The 16,908-nt window shown below is 36.1% G+C and overlaps 1 protein-coding gene across 7 annotated transcripts in view; it reads right to left on the reverse strand.

Moving 5' to 3' along the window:
• Positions 1-16,908, reverse strand: part of GRID2 (glutamate ionotropic receptor delta type subunit 2) — a 1,377,005-nt gene that overhangs the window by 356,145 nt on the left and 1,003,952 nt on the right. For all 7 annotated transcript variants that reach the window (XM_079920116.1, XM_079920112.1, XM_079920110.1 and 4 more), the window contains one exon: positions 10,750-10,851. In XM_079920116.1, the coding sequence (XP_079776242.1) occupies positions 10,750-10,851 (102 nt within the window). The remainder of the gene's footprint in view (positions 1-10,749; positions 10,852-16,908) is intronic.

Raw genomic sequence — 16,908 nt, forward strand, 5'->3', positions numbered from 1 at the left:
GAACAGAAATAGCGAGAACTGACGTCTTTGTCAGTTTTGACGTCTAAGGTCAGTCTTTGTTACTGACCTTAGGGGTTTAGAGGGGTTTTCAGTATTTCACCATTAATATGATGTTAGCTGTGGGTTTATAGATGCTCTTTATCAAGTTTAGAAAATTCCTTCCCTTCTATCACAAGACTGTTGACTGTTTTTTTAATCATGAAGGGGTGTTAAGATTTTATTAACTGCTTTTCCTACATCTGTTGAGATGATCATGTGGGTTTATTCCTTTATTTATTAATATGGTATATGAGATTGATTTTCATAAGTTGAGCCAACCTTGTATTCCTGGGATAAAATTTACTTGTTTATGGTGTATAGTCCTTTTCATATATTGCCAGATTCAGTTTTCTAGCATTTTGTTGAGGATGTTTGTGTCCATATTCATGTGTGTCATATTCATTATGGTCATTAAGCCATAAGCTCCACTAATTACTGATTGATTGCTTTACTGTTTTCAAAAATTCCCTGGGTTTGCTCAGTAGTTTGAAGAAAATAAATTTTGGTAGGGGTCATTTTTGGGGTTAATCTTTAAAATTTAGTCTGACCTCAGGAAGGATATCCTTAGCTATCTCTTTTTTCTGGTTTTCTCTGTTGAGCTCTCTGGCTTACGATTTAGCTTGTTGCTTTTAATTAAGAGGAGCCATAGACTTGAACTTCCCCATGCTCTGTTTCAAATAACTGAAGAATGTTTAAGGGCTCTCTTTTCTTGCGGACTGCCTCTCCCTTGGACAAAGTCTTTGTGCTACAACTCTGGGTACTGAGTTGGGTGGCAGCCTCTGGTCTTCTCCATTTACCTCAGTTGGCATGGAACTGCCCTTGGAGCAAGCTGGAGTGATGGCAATCAAGGCCCCAGTATTCTAGGTCTGCCACACCTGGGGTTGAGACTGCATCCTATGGGTCAGAGCTGGGTGAAGAAAGGGAGCCCACAAACCCTTGGTCACACTCACCAGGAATTTAGCCTTTTCAAATTTCATTTGGATGGCAAGAAAAATCCTAGCAGCCTCCAGCTGAGATAACCCTTAACTGGAAACTTTTAAGGGAGAATAAGCCCTGTCTTCTTGGCCAGACCTACTTGGACTGGAGCTTCCATCAAGCTGAGTAAGGCAGAAAGTGAGGTGGAAGCGGAAGGAGCAAGATGAGGCTGAGACACTATGGACTCCTGTTGTTTTTATTGAGTTTTAGTAGATTTTCTTGATTAAGTGTTACTTCATTTTCAGTATGCCCTTAGGAAATTTCCAGAGACTTTAAATGGTTTATATTTATTTACTTACTTATTTAGTTAGTTAGTTTTTGCCCTGTTGCTTATTTTGCTAGGGAGTGGGTCCATGGAACTTCTCACCCTGCCACCTCAGAAGTGGAACTCCTCCAGGGACAGTGTTCTTTATCACAGTGTTATATCGTGTACTTCCAATGTGGTAGTTATTACATGGCACTTAATGGATTTTATTGAGAATTTTAGCTTAGTTTATTTAAGACAGTATCCATGGGAAATGTCCTCTGCCAGATCTGTAATTTTTGCCTGGAGCTTTGAACCAAACTTTAGTGTTTATTAACACTTGAAAGGAGCCCTCTTCAGACACTGCTGTGGGAGCTATAAGAGATGGCCACCAACTCCCTTCCCATATCCTTGATGTGAGTGCCTGCCAGGAGAGCCTCTTATCAAGCTCACTCTCCCAGCCCCTAAATTTGCCTCTAGGTTCAGGAGACTCAAAGGCTGAGACTCAGGAAAGCTTAAAGCTCTGTAGGGGTTCAAAATGCTGAAGGTCTCCAAGTAGCAAAAACGTGGACAATGTCCTTAGCAAAAAACTAAGCAAAATGACATTTCAAGGCTATTCTTAGTATATTTCCTAGTTATATATTAACATATAGAGTCTATTTAAAGCTAGCCTGAAACCAAACATGATTCCTATGAGACAATGTAATTGACATACCAGACTTTTAGAAATTTGTACAGTTTATTATTTGAATGTTCTTTTGTATCAGTTTTTTGTGTTATTTTTTCTCTAGGAAGCACCATCTTCACTAGGAGGAGAGTTGCTGTTGTTCTCATTAGCAGATTTTCAAATTAAAGTTAACAGTGAGTGGACTAAAAATCATGATTCTGTAGTTTATGTTTTGCTTGTCTGCCTTAGGGTCCTTTAAATAATTTCCCACAAAAATCTGAAGATTGATGACAATGATTAATTATGCCTTCATGATCTCTCATGCTCATTTTATTCTTTTCTTTAGTTAATTTACACATCATTGTTCTACTCAGACATAACAACATCTTATATTTAGAAACACTCTGCACTTTACTAACTGCTTCCACATAGTTTAAGCTGTTTACACTCATAATAACCCTGTGGGGCCAGTTTTATTATTCCTCTTTTACAGACAGAAAAATTGAGGTTCAGAATAGCTCCCTGGCTCCCATAAGTTCAATGACCTATTAATTAGAAAAGGTGGAACTTGAACTGATGTCTTCTGACTATAAACCTAGTACTCTTTGCAGTATATGACAAATGGCTTTTAGTATGACTGTGTTGCAGAGAGAAGACTAGGTGGAGAAAAAGCAAGGAAATAGGTTGAAGTACTTCCAATAAGGAAATCAACTGCATATTATTTACTCTTTTGCTAAATGGTACATCCAGAAGAAACTAAGTACACTGCTCCATCTTATACTGACATAATTCATGGGAACATAAATTAGGAAGTATCAGTCCACATGGAAACAAAATATTGTGGAACAAAAGCCAAGCAATGAGTGCCCCTAAGACGAAGAGAATATTAAATGATTCTATGATCTGTAACTTCTCACCAAATGTGAACTTGCTATTTAATAATATGAATGAATGATTCTTGATGTTTTAAATTAAAGCTTTCTACTTCTTTACCTTAAAAGCATGTAAGTCATTCCCTAGTAACAACTATGTCAAAGGATTTAATAATAGCATAATCCTTTGCCATCTCTTTTGGAAATTTAGACTTAGTAGATGGAAATTAAAGCATAAGGACTCCTAAGACTATTTATTCAGGCATAGTCTTGTGTCCTTCCTGTTCTTATTTGTGTAATTACATACAAAGTTCTTTATTTCTTTTCTTTCCCCTTTTTTCCCTCCTTCCTTCCCTCCATTTCTCTCTCTTTCTCTCTCTCTCTCTCACACACACACACAGGCTATCAGAATATTTTAATTTGTTCATTCAACATATATTTACTGACCTGCTTCTATATACCTGATATTGCATGTGAAAACCAACTTGTGTTTTATTGGTATGCAGCTTAGAGGGGGGAGTCTAACATTAATGAAATAATTATAAAATAAAAACAGAGAGTTACAAATAGTTCTGAATGAAAGGACACAGTGAAATGAGAAATTAAATTGTCCTGTAAACCCACGAAGCTGGTCCTGGATGTCGCGGTTGAGATTAGATCATAAAAGACTGTGACATACGTTTCTCTTTCTATCTGTCTGTCTCTATTTTATCATTCTTTCCCAGGCCCCCCACAAGTGTATTTAATTCTGAGTCCTTCACAAGCAGGTCCTATTTTCTGATAGAGAACTTAATAATGTTGATAAAATAGTTCATGTGGAACTCCTTGAAAGCAGGGACTGTATCTTTTTAAATTTTGCCTCTCTGGGATTAGCACAGTGCTTAGCTGACAACACATGTTCAACAATAGTTATTGAGTCAAAGCTGATAGTTAGGGTGTACTATACAATACTGTTTTACCTTTCCCTGATCTCAGATAACATCTCCATTTTCACAGGGAAATAAGGCCTGCTAAAATAATTCCAAGAAGTGAGACTAATAGTAAGAAAATATTTTAGGAAAAAGAAAATGTTCTTAAAATGATGGCTCAGTAGGCACCTATCTGCTACACTCTTCTTATGGTGATTTGCTTGGGGAAATTTACCTTTCTCAACACAGAGTGTGGTATAGTTTTAATATAAGCTGCCTTGGTGTATTTTTTTTTTTTTAACATCTTTATTGGAGCATAATTGCTTTACAATGGTGTGTTAGTTTCTGCTGTATAACAAAGCGAATCAGCTATACATATACATATATTCCCATATCCTCTCCCTCTTGCATCTGCCTCCTACCCTCCCTATCCCACCCCTCTAGGTGGTCACAAAGCACCGAGTTGATCTCCCTGTGCTCTGCGGCTGCTTCCCACTAGCTATCTATTTTATATTTGGTAGTATATATATGTCCATGCCACTCTCTCACTTCGTCCCAGCTTACCCTTCGCCCTCCCCGTGTCCTTAAGTCCATTCTCTACGTCTGTGTCTTTATTCATGTCCTGCCTCTAGGTTCTTCAGAACCATTTTTTTTTAGATTCCAAGTATATGTGTTAGCATACGGTATTTGTTCTTCTCTTTCTGACTTACTTCACTCTGTATGACTGACTCTAGGTCCATCCACCTCACTACAAATAACTCAATTTCGTTTCTTTTTATGGCTGAGATATATATGTCACATCTTCTTTATCCATTCATCCGATGATGGACACTTAGGTTACTTCCATGTCCTGGCTATTGTAAATAGAGCTGCAATGAACATTTTGGTGCATGACTCTTTTTGAATTATGGTTTTCTCAGGGTATATGCCCAGTAGTGGGATTGCTGGGTTGTATGGTAGTTCTATTTTTTAGTTTTATAAGGAAACTCCATACTGTTCTCCATAGTGGCTGTATCAATTTACATTCCCACCAACAGTGCAAGAGGGTTCCCTTTTCTCTACACCGTCTCCAACATTTATTGTTTGTAGACTTTTTGATGATGTCCATTCTGACCGATGTGAGGTGATGCCTCATTGTAATTTTGATTTGCATTTCTCTAATGATTAGTGATGTTAAGCATCCTTTCATGTGTTTGTTGGCAATCTGTATATCTTCTTTGGAGAAATGTCTACTTAGGTCTTCTGACCATTTTTGGATTGGGTTGTTTGTTTTTTGATATTAAGCTGCAGGAGGTGCTTGTATATTTTGGAGATTAATCCTTTGTCAGTTGCTTCATTTGCAAATATTCTGCCGCATTCTGAAGGTTGTCTTTTCCTCTTGTTTATGGTTTCCTTTGCTGTGCAAAAGCTTTGAAGTTTCATTAGGTCCCATTTATTTATTTTTGTTTTTATTTCCATTTCTCTAGGAGGTGGGTCAAAAAGGATCTTGCTGTGATTTATGTCATAGAGTTTTCTGCCTATGTTTTCCTCTAAGAGTTTTATGGTGTCTAGCCTTATATTTAGGTCTTTAATCCATTTAGAGTTTATTCTTGTGTGTGGTGTTAGGAAGTGTTCTAATTTCATTGTTTTACATGTAGCTGTCCAGTTTTCCCAGCACCACTTATTGAAGAGGCTGTTATTTCTCCATTGTATATTCTTCCCTCCTTTATGAAAGATAAGGCGACCATGTGTGCGTGGGTTTATCTCTGGGCTTTCTATCCTGTTCCATTGATTTATATTTCTGTTTTTTTTCCAGTACCATACTGTCGTGATTACTGTAGCTCCGTAGTATAGTCTGAAGTCCAGGAGCCTGATTCCTCCAGCTCTGTTTTTCTTTCTCAAGATTGCTTTGGCTATTTGGGGTCTTTTGTGTTTCCATACAAATTGTGAAATTTTTTTTTCTAGGTCTGTGAAAAATGTGCCTTGGCATGTTTTCTATGAGTCTAGTGACATTTTTAGTTTAGATAGTAATTTTTTTCATTGCTATTACTCTCCTATATTTTTAAATTGGTTTCATTTCCTAGTGTTATTTCTTTTCTTCAGGAGGTATTCTTTAAAATAGTCTGTCTCTTTAAGATGGCTTCATGCTCAGTTTTGTTAAATGAAGTTTCCAGGAATATCCATTAACTTAATAAATTTTGTAAAGATACCATCCACATATTATTTAATCTAAAATGTTTTCAATTGCAAGATGCAAAAAAAAATTGTTTTACCTACAACTAATAAAGACAAAAAATGATGTCAATTTTAACTGCAAGAAGACATCAATTGAAAGATGCATCCTGATTCAAAGATATTAAAATATGAAAAACTGTATGTTTTTGAATTTATAAAATACAGAAAAAGCACCACCACAGCTCTACCATAAATTTCCAATCATATATGTATATAAAGTTATACAATTATGTTTATGGTAGTTTTAGGCAAAGGAATACTGCATTGTACACTATATTCAATGTAGAACAATGGCATTGCATTTTTTCAGAAATATTCTTAGCGCTGTATATGTCCTGCTAGAATGAAACTCCCCAAAGTCAGTATCTTTCTCTGTTTTGTATGTACCCCAAGCACCTAGAAAAAGATACTCAGTAAATACTTCTCAAATCAATTTATGAGTGAGTTCATCTTTCATCAGAGATGCGATGTGTCTGTTTTAGGCAAAACCAAATCAAGAAAATAAGAGTTATTTATCAGTGATCTCTTTCTAAATGCCAGTTTATGTTTTTCAGATATCTTGTACTTTTTCTTACAGGATAGCTTCTCAAATCTTTCTTTTCATTTGTTGCCAACTTCTTTCCATTTTATTTTCCTAAGTATTCATTATTATGATGATGATATTTATAACTCAGTGATGTTTCCAATAACTTTTGTGAATTACCATGAAAAAATTGAATGCCATAATTGGTCATTTATGGCTATCCATACTTGTACAACTTTAAAAGTGAAAAGGAAAAAAATGATCTTAATAAGTGCCTCATAGTAAGACACTTGGCCCACTTGGTAAGATGTAGAGATCAGCACACCAAATATGGAAACAGAGTTTAGCAGAGGGAATTTTATTCACATTCTTTCTTTCTTTTTCTCCATTTCTAAGACACTTACATGGCTTTGGTGATGGTTGACTATAAAGTCATCCTTATGTGATGCCATTTAAAAAATGTTCCTAAATTACTAATCCAATAACATTTGCAATCTCAATAGTTATATTTAATTTAAACCTAATATGAATTCGTTCTGATCCCAAAGACAGAATGTCAGAGGGCTAAGGACATGGCCACCGGAACCAGGATCTGTGGGCTTGAAACTCAACTCTGGCTCTTGTTAGTTATATGGACACAGAGATTTAATTAATTCTTTTGAGCCTTATTTTCATCCTTTAATGTAATCAGTGCATCTCTTGTAGAGTTTTTATAAGAATTAAATAAGTTAACACATGTAAAGTTCTTAACAGGTTTGATCAAATAAGAGATGCCGGTGATGGTTTTTCCCGTTTCCCCTCCAGTCCCTCGCTGCCCTGCTCTGTGACCTGGAAAGCTGACCTTCATGGCCTTCATTACTTGGGTTCCCTTGCCCTCTGATTTCTGGTTGTATTTGCAATTGGAAACAATGGCAAGAGATGGAAAGATAGGAGAAGTGACATTGGGGTAACCTCCTCTCCATTTCCTCACTGCCTGAATGTCGTTTTGACACTGATTCTCCTTCTCCATCCTCTTCCCATAACAAAGGTCACAGCTACTATTTTATGATTTTTCTCCCATGGCTCTAGCTAGATCTGTTAATACTGCTCTCTCCCACGTCACATCAGTCTTCAGGGTTGTCAAGGCTTGCTGTGCATCTAGGCCCTGGCACTTCAACATCCTTGTTGACTTATTTAACCTTACTTAAAGTATTTGTTAATAATTCCTTTATTTAATTTTCTTCAATTAACCATTTGAATACCATTCACTTGCCCCTGGCATCATAAACAATATAGTGCTGAAATATTTAGTTTAAGATAAATATTAGATTACTTCCTTCAAGTCAATGAAATATCTTTAATAGTGATAGGAATAGGAGTTTCAAAACTTAGGTAAGAAAAATCAATTTTATGAACCCGTGTGTCATCGATAGCATAACTTTCCTAAGAAGTAAAGGGTGTGTGTGTGTGTGTGTGTGTGTGTGTGTGTGTGTAACTGGGACTTGATCACAGTTAGAATGGAATAAAAGCTGAGAGACCTTTCCTCAGGGGCTTTACACATGAGCCCTCCCTCCTCTCTCTCCCTTCTGGAAATGGCTGGAGGTAAATACTTGGAATACAAGGGGGTTGTGTTTAGCTTGCTAAATCAAGTCCAATATAGACCAAATCTGAGCTTCAGGGTTTAGTTGACATTGTGATTTTAGAGTTGCTGGGTGGATTTAGGAAAGAGTGATTCTCAGTGTTGGGTGGAGGAAGCTTGCAAGGCCATGTAAGTAAGAGCTAGACCTGGAAAGGTGCTTGTAAGAAATAAATAAGAAAGTCATGGCTGGTTTCCATTCAAATAAGAATTACAGGAAGAGTCAGGAAGCCTGAGAAATTATTAAGTACAATGGCTGTATATTGTGGGAGTGTGAAAAGTGTAACAACCTTTTACTCAACTGGGCACCCAACTAATAAATCCATGTTGCACCACAGAAAACTTGGGGGAAAGAGACTGTTTCCATATCTTCATTCACTAGTCATATTCAGGATACGTGCTGGGCTAAGCTTGCAGGAAACAGACCATTCTGAATCATGAAGGTGAGACTGGGGCATGCAGGTATTAACACTGTGTGAGGCAGTACCATTTCAAGCACAAAACAGCAATCGTTCTGCTCAGCCTGGAAATGAATTTAAAATAATTGGTTCTGTGAAGCTTTCCCAGTAAAACTCACTTTCATCTTATTCAGAGTTAAGCATTTCCAACTATCAAGAAAATCCTATAGCTACCTCAATTTGCACACTTATCACAGTTGGAGGAGAGAGATTATAATGTTAAGAAGGCAGAAGTTGGGCTTCCCTGGTGGCGCAGTGCTTGAGAGTGCCCGGGTCCGGGAAGATCCCACATGCCGCGGAGCGGCTGGGCCCGTGGGTCATGGTCACTGAGCATGCGCGTCCGGAGCCTGTGCTCCAAAACGGGAGAGGCCACAGCAGTGAGAGGCCCACGTACCGCAAAAAAAAAAAAAAGAAGGCAGAAGTTAAGAGATCTGCAGTCAGATCCTGGATTTGAATCCTCGTTCTCTCTGTTACTTCCTATCTGTATAATCTTCCACATTTATTTCAACCTCTGTATGTCTCAGTTTCTTCAACCACATTCTTAGGATCAGAATACTATCTATTTATTGTAAATACTGTGAGGGCTGATTAAGATAACAGATGAAAAAAACTTAGTAGAGTATCTGGCACATAGTAAGTAATTAATAAATCTTAGCTGTTTCGTTATATGTGCTTCTCTCCAGTAAGATTCTTTGCACACCTTGAGGTATGAATATGCATATAAGATGGATAACCCATTACCAAGTCTATCATATAGTAAGTACTAAATAAATATTTGTTTAATGACTAAATGCGATTAGCTTGCCTTGAAATATGAATGTCAAAGACAAAAGCAAAGCACATATATTGTCTTTTATTACAGTTTTCACCTGTGTTTCCATGTTAATCACTAGAGAAGAGACTATTACAGTTTAATGTACTTTAAATGTCTGTCTTTTTTTTAATATTAGCACATCAGTGCCAATGCATATCTACACGTTTGAATACATACAGAAGCACATTCACAATTAAGTTGTCAAGTACTCATAATATAATTAGTTGCCAAACAGTAAAAATCTTATTAAAACAATAACTAAAAATAAATTATAGGCAGCAAAAAGGGAGGATAGATTACTCGTTTGAATTTCCTTTTATAGAGAATATCACAGATCCTTCTTTTAGACAATGAAATTATGTTGAGTCTGCTTAAATTGTATTAAACAATGTACAAAGGACAGCTATTGCTGTTATAAACCTTGATAAACATCTATTAGCATCAACATACCAAAAAAGACCATTTCTCCTGTTTACTAATTCTGCAATTTTTTTAGCCTATAAGAAAGACTTTTTCAAATTTAAAAACAAGTGGGCTTTTCTGAAAAAAACTGAAGTTAATAACTATGGATTATTCCGTTTTGAAACGTACTATAAAGTAGCACAAGGTTAATCACGTTGAAACAGGCAGGGAGAATACATGTCTTCATGTTTTATGGCTATTTAGATAGTACCCATGTGAGTATTTTACTGTTGAAGACTATTTCTTTTGACATCTTATTTTATTTGTGTATCATGTGAGAAAATAATAATGTATAGAATAATGAAAACAGTTACCATTTATTGCTTTTTATACCAAGTAAATGAATTTGTAATAAATGTTTCACATGTATAATTCCATGTAATAGCCACAGAATCACTAGATGATACGCTCTTTTCAGACAGAATCATATCTGTCCGTTTTAACCACCACTGTCCCCAGAAATCAGCACTGAGCTTGAATACGGTTGATAATAAATACTATTTACGAAACAACTGGATGATTTTTACTTTGAAGTAGGTCCTTCCCAGAAAAATATTCTTAGTCTGCTAATGTTTTAGTGTTACTGAATGTACTGTGTTTGATCAAATCTACCCTTATTTGGCATGGTTATCTTCATTTACATAGACCATAGGGCTTCAGTGAGAGAATGCCTGAGAGATAACTTCACTTTATCATGTGTAGGAAACTGTAGAAGGATGGAAATCTGGCCTAAAATGTCTAAGAAAGTTATGACAAAAGTACTGTAATTAAAGGAAAAGCCTGTAAAAATCTGATTCTGATCCACATAAATTGAAGGTTGGAAAACATGACCATTACAAATCCCTTAGAATGCACAGTCAGCTCCTTTAGTATTATGACATCAGTTAATGAAACATAAAGAAATGGAGGATAAAGGAACATCTAGAAGCCAAAACTGCAAGGGGCAGATCAGACCTACCAGAACAGTCACCACACGTAGGACCACTCCACGCATGTTATTCTCCAGTTTCTTGTCAGTCAGGGACCCATTCAGCCCTGTGACAGGAGTCCAGCACCCAAGCTGAAAGATGAAATAGCTTGGTCACTTTTCTGCCTGAAGAACAGTCCAATCACCTATATATAGGCCTTTCAGAGAAATGTGGGATAAATCTTGGAGTCACTGATAACAGGAAGTGTCCTGTGCAGCTTTTCCTGTTTAATAGCAAATGAAGCAAGCAAAAATGCTATGCTATCTCCTGCTTTTAAATATCATCGTATGGCATATGACAGTATCCAACATGCTTTAGGGGACTCACTGAGGACATGTGACTTAATGAGGAGTTATAAATACACCAATAACTCAGTCCCAGTAACACACTAATTGGAAAAATAAGAGCACATATAATTCTAGCATAATGCCTGTTCTATACCAATTACTACACAAGTTAGATTTTTTTTTACAGTTTCAGTGGTTTTAATTAGATCTTACACTGCTTTTAACAGAACATAAAACTGTAAGATTTTTAATGTGGTTAGAGGGGTTACAGCTTTTACTTGAGGAAAAAAAATCATCTATATGGCTTTGTTGTTTTCAAGTATTCACAGTACATAAAACAATGTAATTTGCCTTTTTTGTCAGTGTTATCAATCTGTCTGGAAGACTTTGGCAGCAGCCGTTTCCTTAAAGTACTTGCAACGATTAACTGCTCTTTGCTCTCCAAAATACTGGTTTGATTTTACATTCTCACGTAGTTCTTATGTCTTGTAATATCCAAACCTGAGGACTACCAGTCTTAAAATTACTTCCTATAAATCACAATGGGATAAAAATGGGTGACTCTCAATTCAAAAGTAAGGAGGAAAGAGAGGTGCTGTGACTTGGATTAGCAGATATCTGTCCAAGAAGCAAAGCTGCAAAGAGAATTTTGCAATGCACATCTTGGGAAGATACATCATACTATTAATCCTGATACCAGCTCCATGAACCTTTACATTTGGGAACTTATTCCATACTTGCATGCTTTAAAAATGTAACAGACTTTTAGTCATATTCAAAGACTGTTTTGGTTAACTGAATGGTTTACAGGGGCACCTGGTTATTTGTGCTGCTTCCTCCGAAAGACTATTATTTCCTTGCATTGCGTTTTGTTGTGGCTTCTGAAGTCATTAACATACTGGCAAGTCTCCCTCACAAATAAACAATTTGGGTGCTTCCCATTAAAACCCAAGTTTCTCTTTGAGCTCCACAAATGGTATTTGAGAAAACTAAAATGTATACAATATATCTTAAGAGAAGTGGATGTCACAATGTAAACAAAAAGCCAGCATTTTTCTTATTAAAATAATTTAGAAAAGGCTGCTAATTGTTGGTTTCAACTGCAAAAGCACATTAAATTCATACAGTGATGTGTCATTTTTAGTTACATAAAAGTCTAATTAGAACTTAGATCCAATTAGCAAATCCAAATGCGTTGAAAGTCTAGTTATCAGAGATATTGTAGACCTCTTGCCAAATTTAAAACCTTATGAAATTTCTTTTGAGCTTTTGTTCTCTTCTGAGGTCAACCGAAGTCTATCCTCAATTACATTTATTGACGTGCACTTTTTCTAATTACTTCTTCAAGGTTTTATTTCCCTAGACCAAATAATATTGGTGGAAAAAGAGTTCTAAAACGAAGTGAAAAGCTAAATTTCCAATGTGCTATCCGTCTTTTACCATTATATTACTTAATTCTAAGTTAAATTAATAGCTTTTAGGACATGATCGTATTCATGACTAATACGTTTAACCTGCCAAAGTAAACACAGGGTTTTTTTCTCCCTTGGAGTTGTTTTTTAAGTTTCGTGAACCTACTGTCAGTTTGCCTAAATATTGACAAATGACATCTGTTAGTGCCAGCCTGAACATAGCATTTTGGTGTATTGACTAGTCAAAATATTTACTACTGGAATACCAACAAAACCTGCTGACTAGTTTGTTTCAACAATGTTCTGGACAAACAGTTAAAAATATATAATTTCCAGCTTCTTCTTAATTATGTCTTCCTTTAAACATAACTAAATACAGTCAATGACTGAAAAATTCTAGAGCATTCTAGTGTTTGGGGGTTTGAAATAACAGTAACGAAAAAGCATTTGGAGGAGGTAAGGAGGTGGTTGTATCTTATCTTCCGACCTGGGCAGTGACTTAAACTATAGTTTAAACTATACTAATATACTATAGTACTATTTGTACTATATATAGTGTTTCTTATCTCTCTCTCACTTCTCTCCCCTTCCTCTCTCTCTCTTTCTTTTTATTCACACTGATTTCTACCAGTGACCATGCATGGCCACGAACCCCATCCCTCCTTTTGGAGAATTGCTTTCTTTTTCCATCCCTAGACAAGTGTTCCAAATCATCCAAATTTTTTCATGACTCTGACTCTCTGGTTTAGCAATTGTTAACAGTTGGTCGTCTGACCCGAGCCAATAAAAGTCTTTCCTTGGAGGTTTATTTTTAATATCAAGTGTGTGCATGGTGGGCAGGTCAATAAGTTGATATGAAGTTTTTTTATTGTTTGGCCAGATTCTCTCATATATACTACAGGCCATATAATTTTCTCTTCCGCTTTATGAAGGTTTTTCACCTTTCTGTTTTCTTTCTTTTTTTTTGCCATCTGACTCACATGTCTTTTGATTATAGTACTTAGAAAGTTGAAAAGTTGTACCTGTTCTTAATAACAACAGTCTATATTTTAAGACTGGTAACTCCTTTTACTTAACTCAGGTATTCCTGCATATTCACCCACTCCAATACTTAATGTTATCTGAATGTTAGCTGTGGTCACCAAAAACTAGAGATGAAATTTTGATACAGAGATATTTCAGGATACAGATTCTCTGGAAAACTAGAAATAAAGTATATCCACTCATCACATATCAACATAGGTTGTAACAAAGAAATCATTTAAAAATTACAATAATATTCATTTCCTACATTGAATAGAACTTTTTTTTTTTTACATTTCTTGGAATACTTTCTATGCGTCAGCCATGGTACTGAGCTTTTCATACATGATCTCATTTAAGACTCAAAATAACTTTATGAGATGGTGCTGTTATCAATATTACTTTATAAACATAAAAATTAAGGATTCAGTTAAGGTCACTTATTTACAAAGAGATGAAATTAGGATTTAAACTGATGTGCTTTTTTTTAACTTTTTATTTTATATTGGAGTATAGTTGATTAACAATGTTGTGTTAGTTTCAGGTGTACAACAAAGTGACTCAGCCATATATATACATGTAACTATTGCTTTTTAAAGTCCAGATTCAGTATTGTTAGTTGCCATACTGTTTCATAGCTTAAAAAATTCTTTTCATAAACACGATCTATTTAAGGAAGGTAGAGAAGATAGTATTCCTATTTTAATAGTCAAGGAAAATAAGCCTCGGTACTGTTAAGTGGCTGGCTCAATATAATAGTGAGTGAATTCATATTTTGGCAATAAAATTTAAAAGGCAAAATCATCACCATCAATGTCACTTTTATAAAAATTATTATAACACATACATAGTGCACAGTATGTGCTAATCATAAGACAGCTTTGCATATATTAATTAATTTATTCTCAAAACCACCCAATGAGGAAGGTATCATTATTATCCTCATTATAAGGGAAAGGCTGATTATACACACCTTTTTGAAGGATTACTCAAGTTTTAAGACTCCTTAATTTCTGTTCATATCCAGTCACCTCCCTGAGATTCACTTCAAGCTATTTTGTTTGATTGCAAAAACTCCTTCCAATAATAAGCAAGAAAAATGAGTTAGGTTCACATAGATCTACACTGAGTTTGTATCTACAATGGGTCACAGTCCTTGCAGCATAGCAAGATTGACAGGCATAGTGTTTGATAAGAACTAAAAGAATTTCACTCAGGTTCAAGTGTGAGACTTATCTAACAACTTCTCTGGTTTCATCGTTTGAAATGTCTTTAACTTGACTTTGCTCGTGTGGAGAAGGCTGTTTTTATCTGATTGTGTTTCTGTTTTAGTTTTAAACAATGAGGCTAGAGACTAACAAAGATAATGCACACGAAATTTCATAATACTATCTATTCAGCTGAGCACTTTCTAAGTACAAATAATAAAAGTGGTCTCTGCAGCACATGAGATTTACAGAAAGTCACACTGCTGATAGCAAAACGAGATTCTCTGTCTTCCATGGTCTGGCAGTCTAGAGAAAATTTAAAAGGGATTAAAAAAATAATGACCAATTCAATTTCCTTTCAATTACAGAATATCTATTTCCTATAGTATTTTCTGGTTATTGCCTAAACTAATTTTAAAACCCTAAAATGCTTAAAGTTTTAATTATTTCCTTCATTGGAGCTTTAGCAATAATAACCCTGCAGCTTTCTGTTAAAATCAATGTAGTATCTGTGTTCAGCAAACTGGTTGATGTATTTGCATGAGCACAGTAGCATGTTCCTAACATTATATACTGTGTCATTAGTAAATGACCATGTTTTAGACATTTACTCTTTTCCCCTCAATGTTTTCACTTTTTATTTGCCCATGGGCTTTAAAGAATGACATTTGACTTGGGTTTCACATCACTGTTTTTCAGGCAATGTTACAATGTCAAAAAGAGCTGAACTGTTTAATTTTACACTCAATAGTTTATAAGCTTTAATAACAGGAGTCAAGAGAGCTCTTAATTGAATACCAAACAGAATCCCCTACATGTACTAGACTGTATTCATATGGAACAAACCAAGCCTGGCTATAGTACCAAAGTTCCAACTTCAGGACACATAATGTCCACAGCACTGGGGCTATATGCTCCCAAGCACTATGTTTCCTTTATTTGCTTTCTCAGCCTTCAGAGGAAAAGACGGAACGACCACAGCATGACGAAGTAGCTGAAAGCTAGCCGTTTAGAAGTGCACAGCATTATTTGGTAGATATTACTTCTGTAATGGGATAGAAAGTGTAAGAAAAAAATACATATGCCAGGTTGGCTCAGATACATGTTTTATAGAGTTAAATCGGAATGGTTTTTTTCTTTGACATGTATAGAACACACTGTGTCAGTAATCCTTCCAATAATAATTTTCTTTATGGTATTTCCACCTGTAAAATAGGTTCAATTTGTTAGACTTGTTCCCCAGGGGATGAGTATTTCCTCCTAAGATTTTAATCCTACAGCTTGGTCATTACCATGAAGTAGAAGTCGTTCTTTCGATTAGAGTTTCCTTCAGGAGAAAATGAAAAGTCAGAAAAAAAAAAAATTACCTGATTCTACAGCTTATATCTCCCTGCATTGCTGCTGAAGACAAAACCTTCTGTACTATGTAACCAGGTACATGTACAACAAGACAAACTTGTTAACTGATTTCCACAAATTAAGACTATAAACGTGAGAAGCTATATATCCATATCTATCTCTCTGTATATATATATGAAGAAATAGCTCAAAGGTGTTTATGGCGCTGTAATAACCACTCAGTTATCAACTGGTATCTGACTGGTTTAATAATACTCTGCCATTATTATATGTTTTCACTTTGTTTATAATTCTTAGTGTAAAATTACCATTACACTATATTTAGAGAAAATACAGCATAGTGGTTAAGATCAGGAACTCCAGAACCAGACTGCTTATGTTCAAGGACCTGCTCTGACACTTGCTGGGTGTGGCCACTGGGCCTCTGTTTCCTCTCAAATGCGAAGAGTAAAAATGGCTTCCTCGGGCTTCCCTGGTGGCGCAGTGGTTGAGAGTCCGCCTGCCGATGCAGGGGACACGGGTTCATTCCCTGGTCCGGGAAGATCCCACATGCCGCGGAGCGGCTAGGCCCGTGAGCCATGGCCGCTGAGCCTGCGCGTCCGGAGCCTGTGCTCCGCAACGGGAGAGGCCACAGCAGTGAGAGGCCCGCGTACCACCCCCGCCAAAAAAAAAAAAGGCTTCCTCATAAGGACTGGTGGGACTGTTAACTGACTTAATATATGTCAAGTGTTTAGCAGTGTTCTTGGCACATAAAAACTGAAGAAGTGTTCATTATTATTACTCCTATATAATCAGCATTTTTTTGTTGTTGTTCCTTTCTCAGCCTCATCATCTGGAGTCACTAGTCTTAGTGATGAAAC

The sequence above is a fragment of the Stenella coeruleoalba genome (assembly GCF_951394435.1).
Source record: "Stenella coeruleoalba genome assembly, chromosome: 4".
NCBI lineage: Eukaryota > Metazoa > Chordata > Mammalia > Artiodactyla > Delphinidae > Stenella > Stenella coeruleoalba.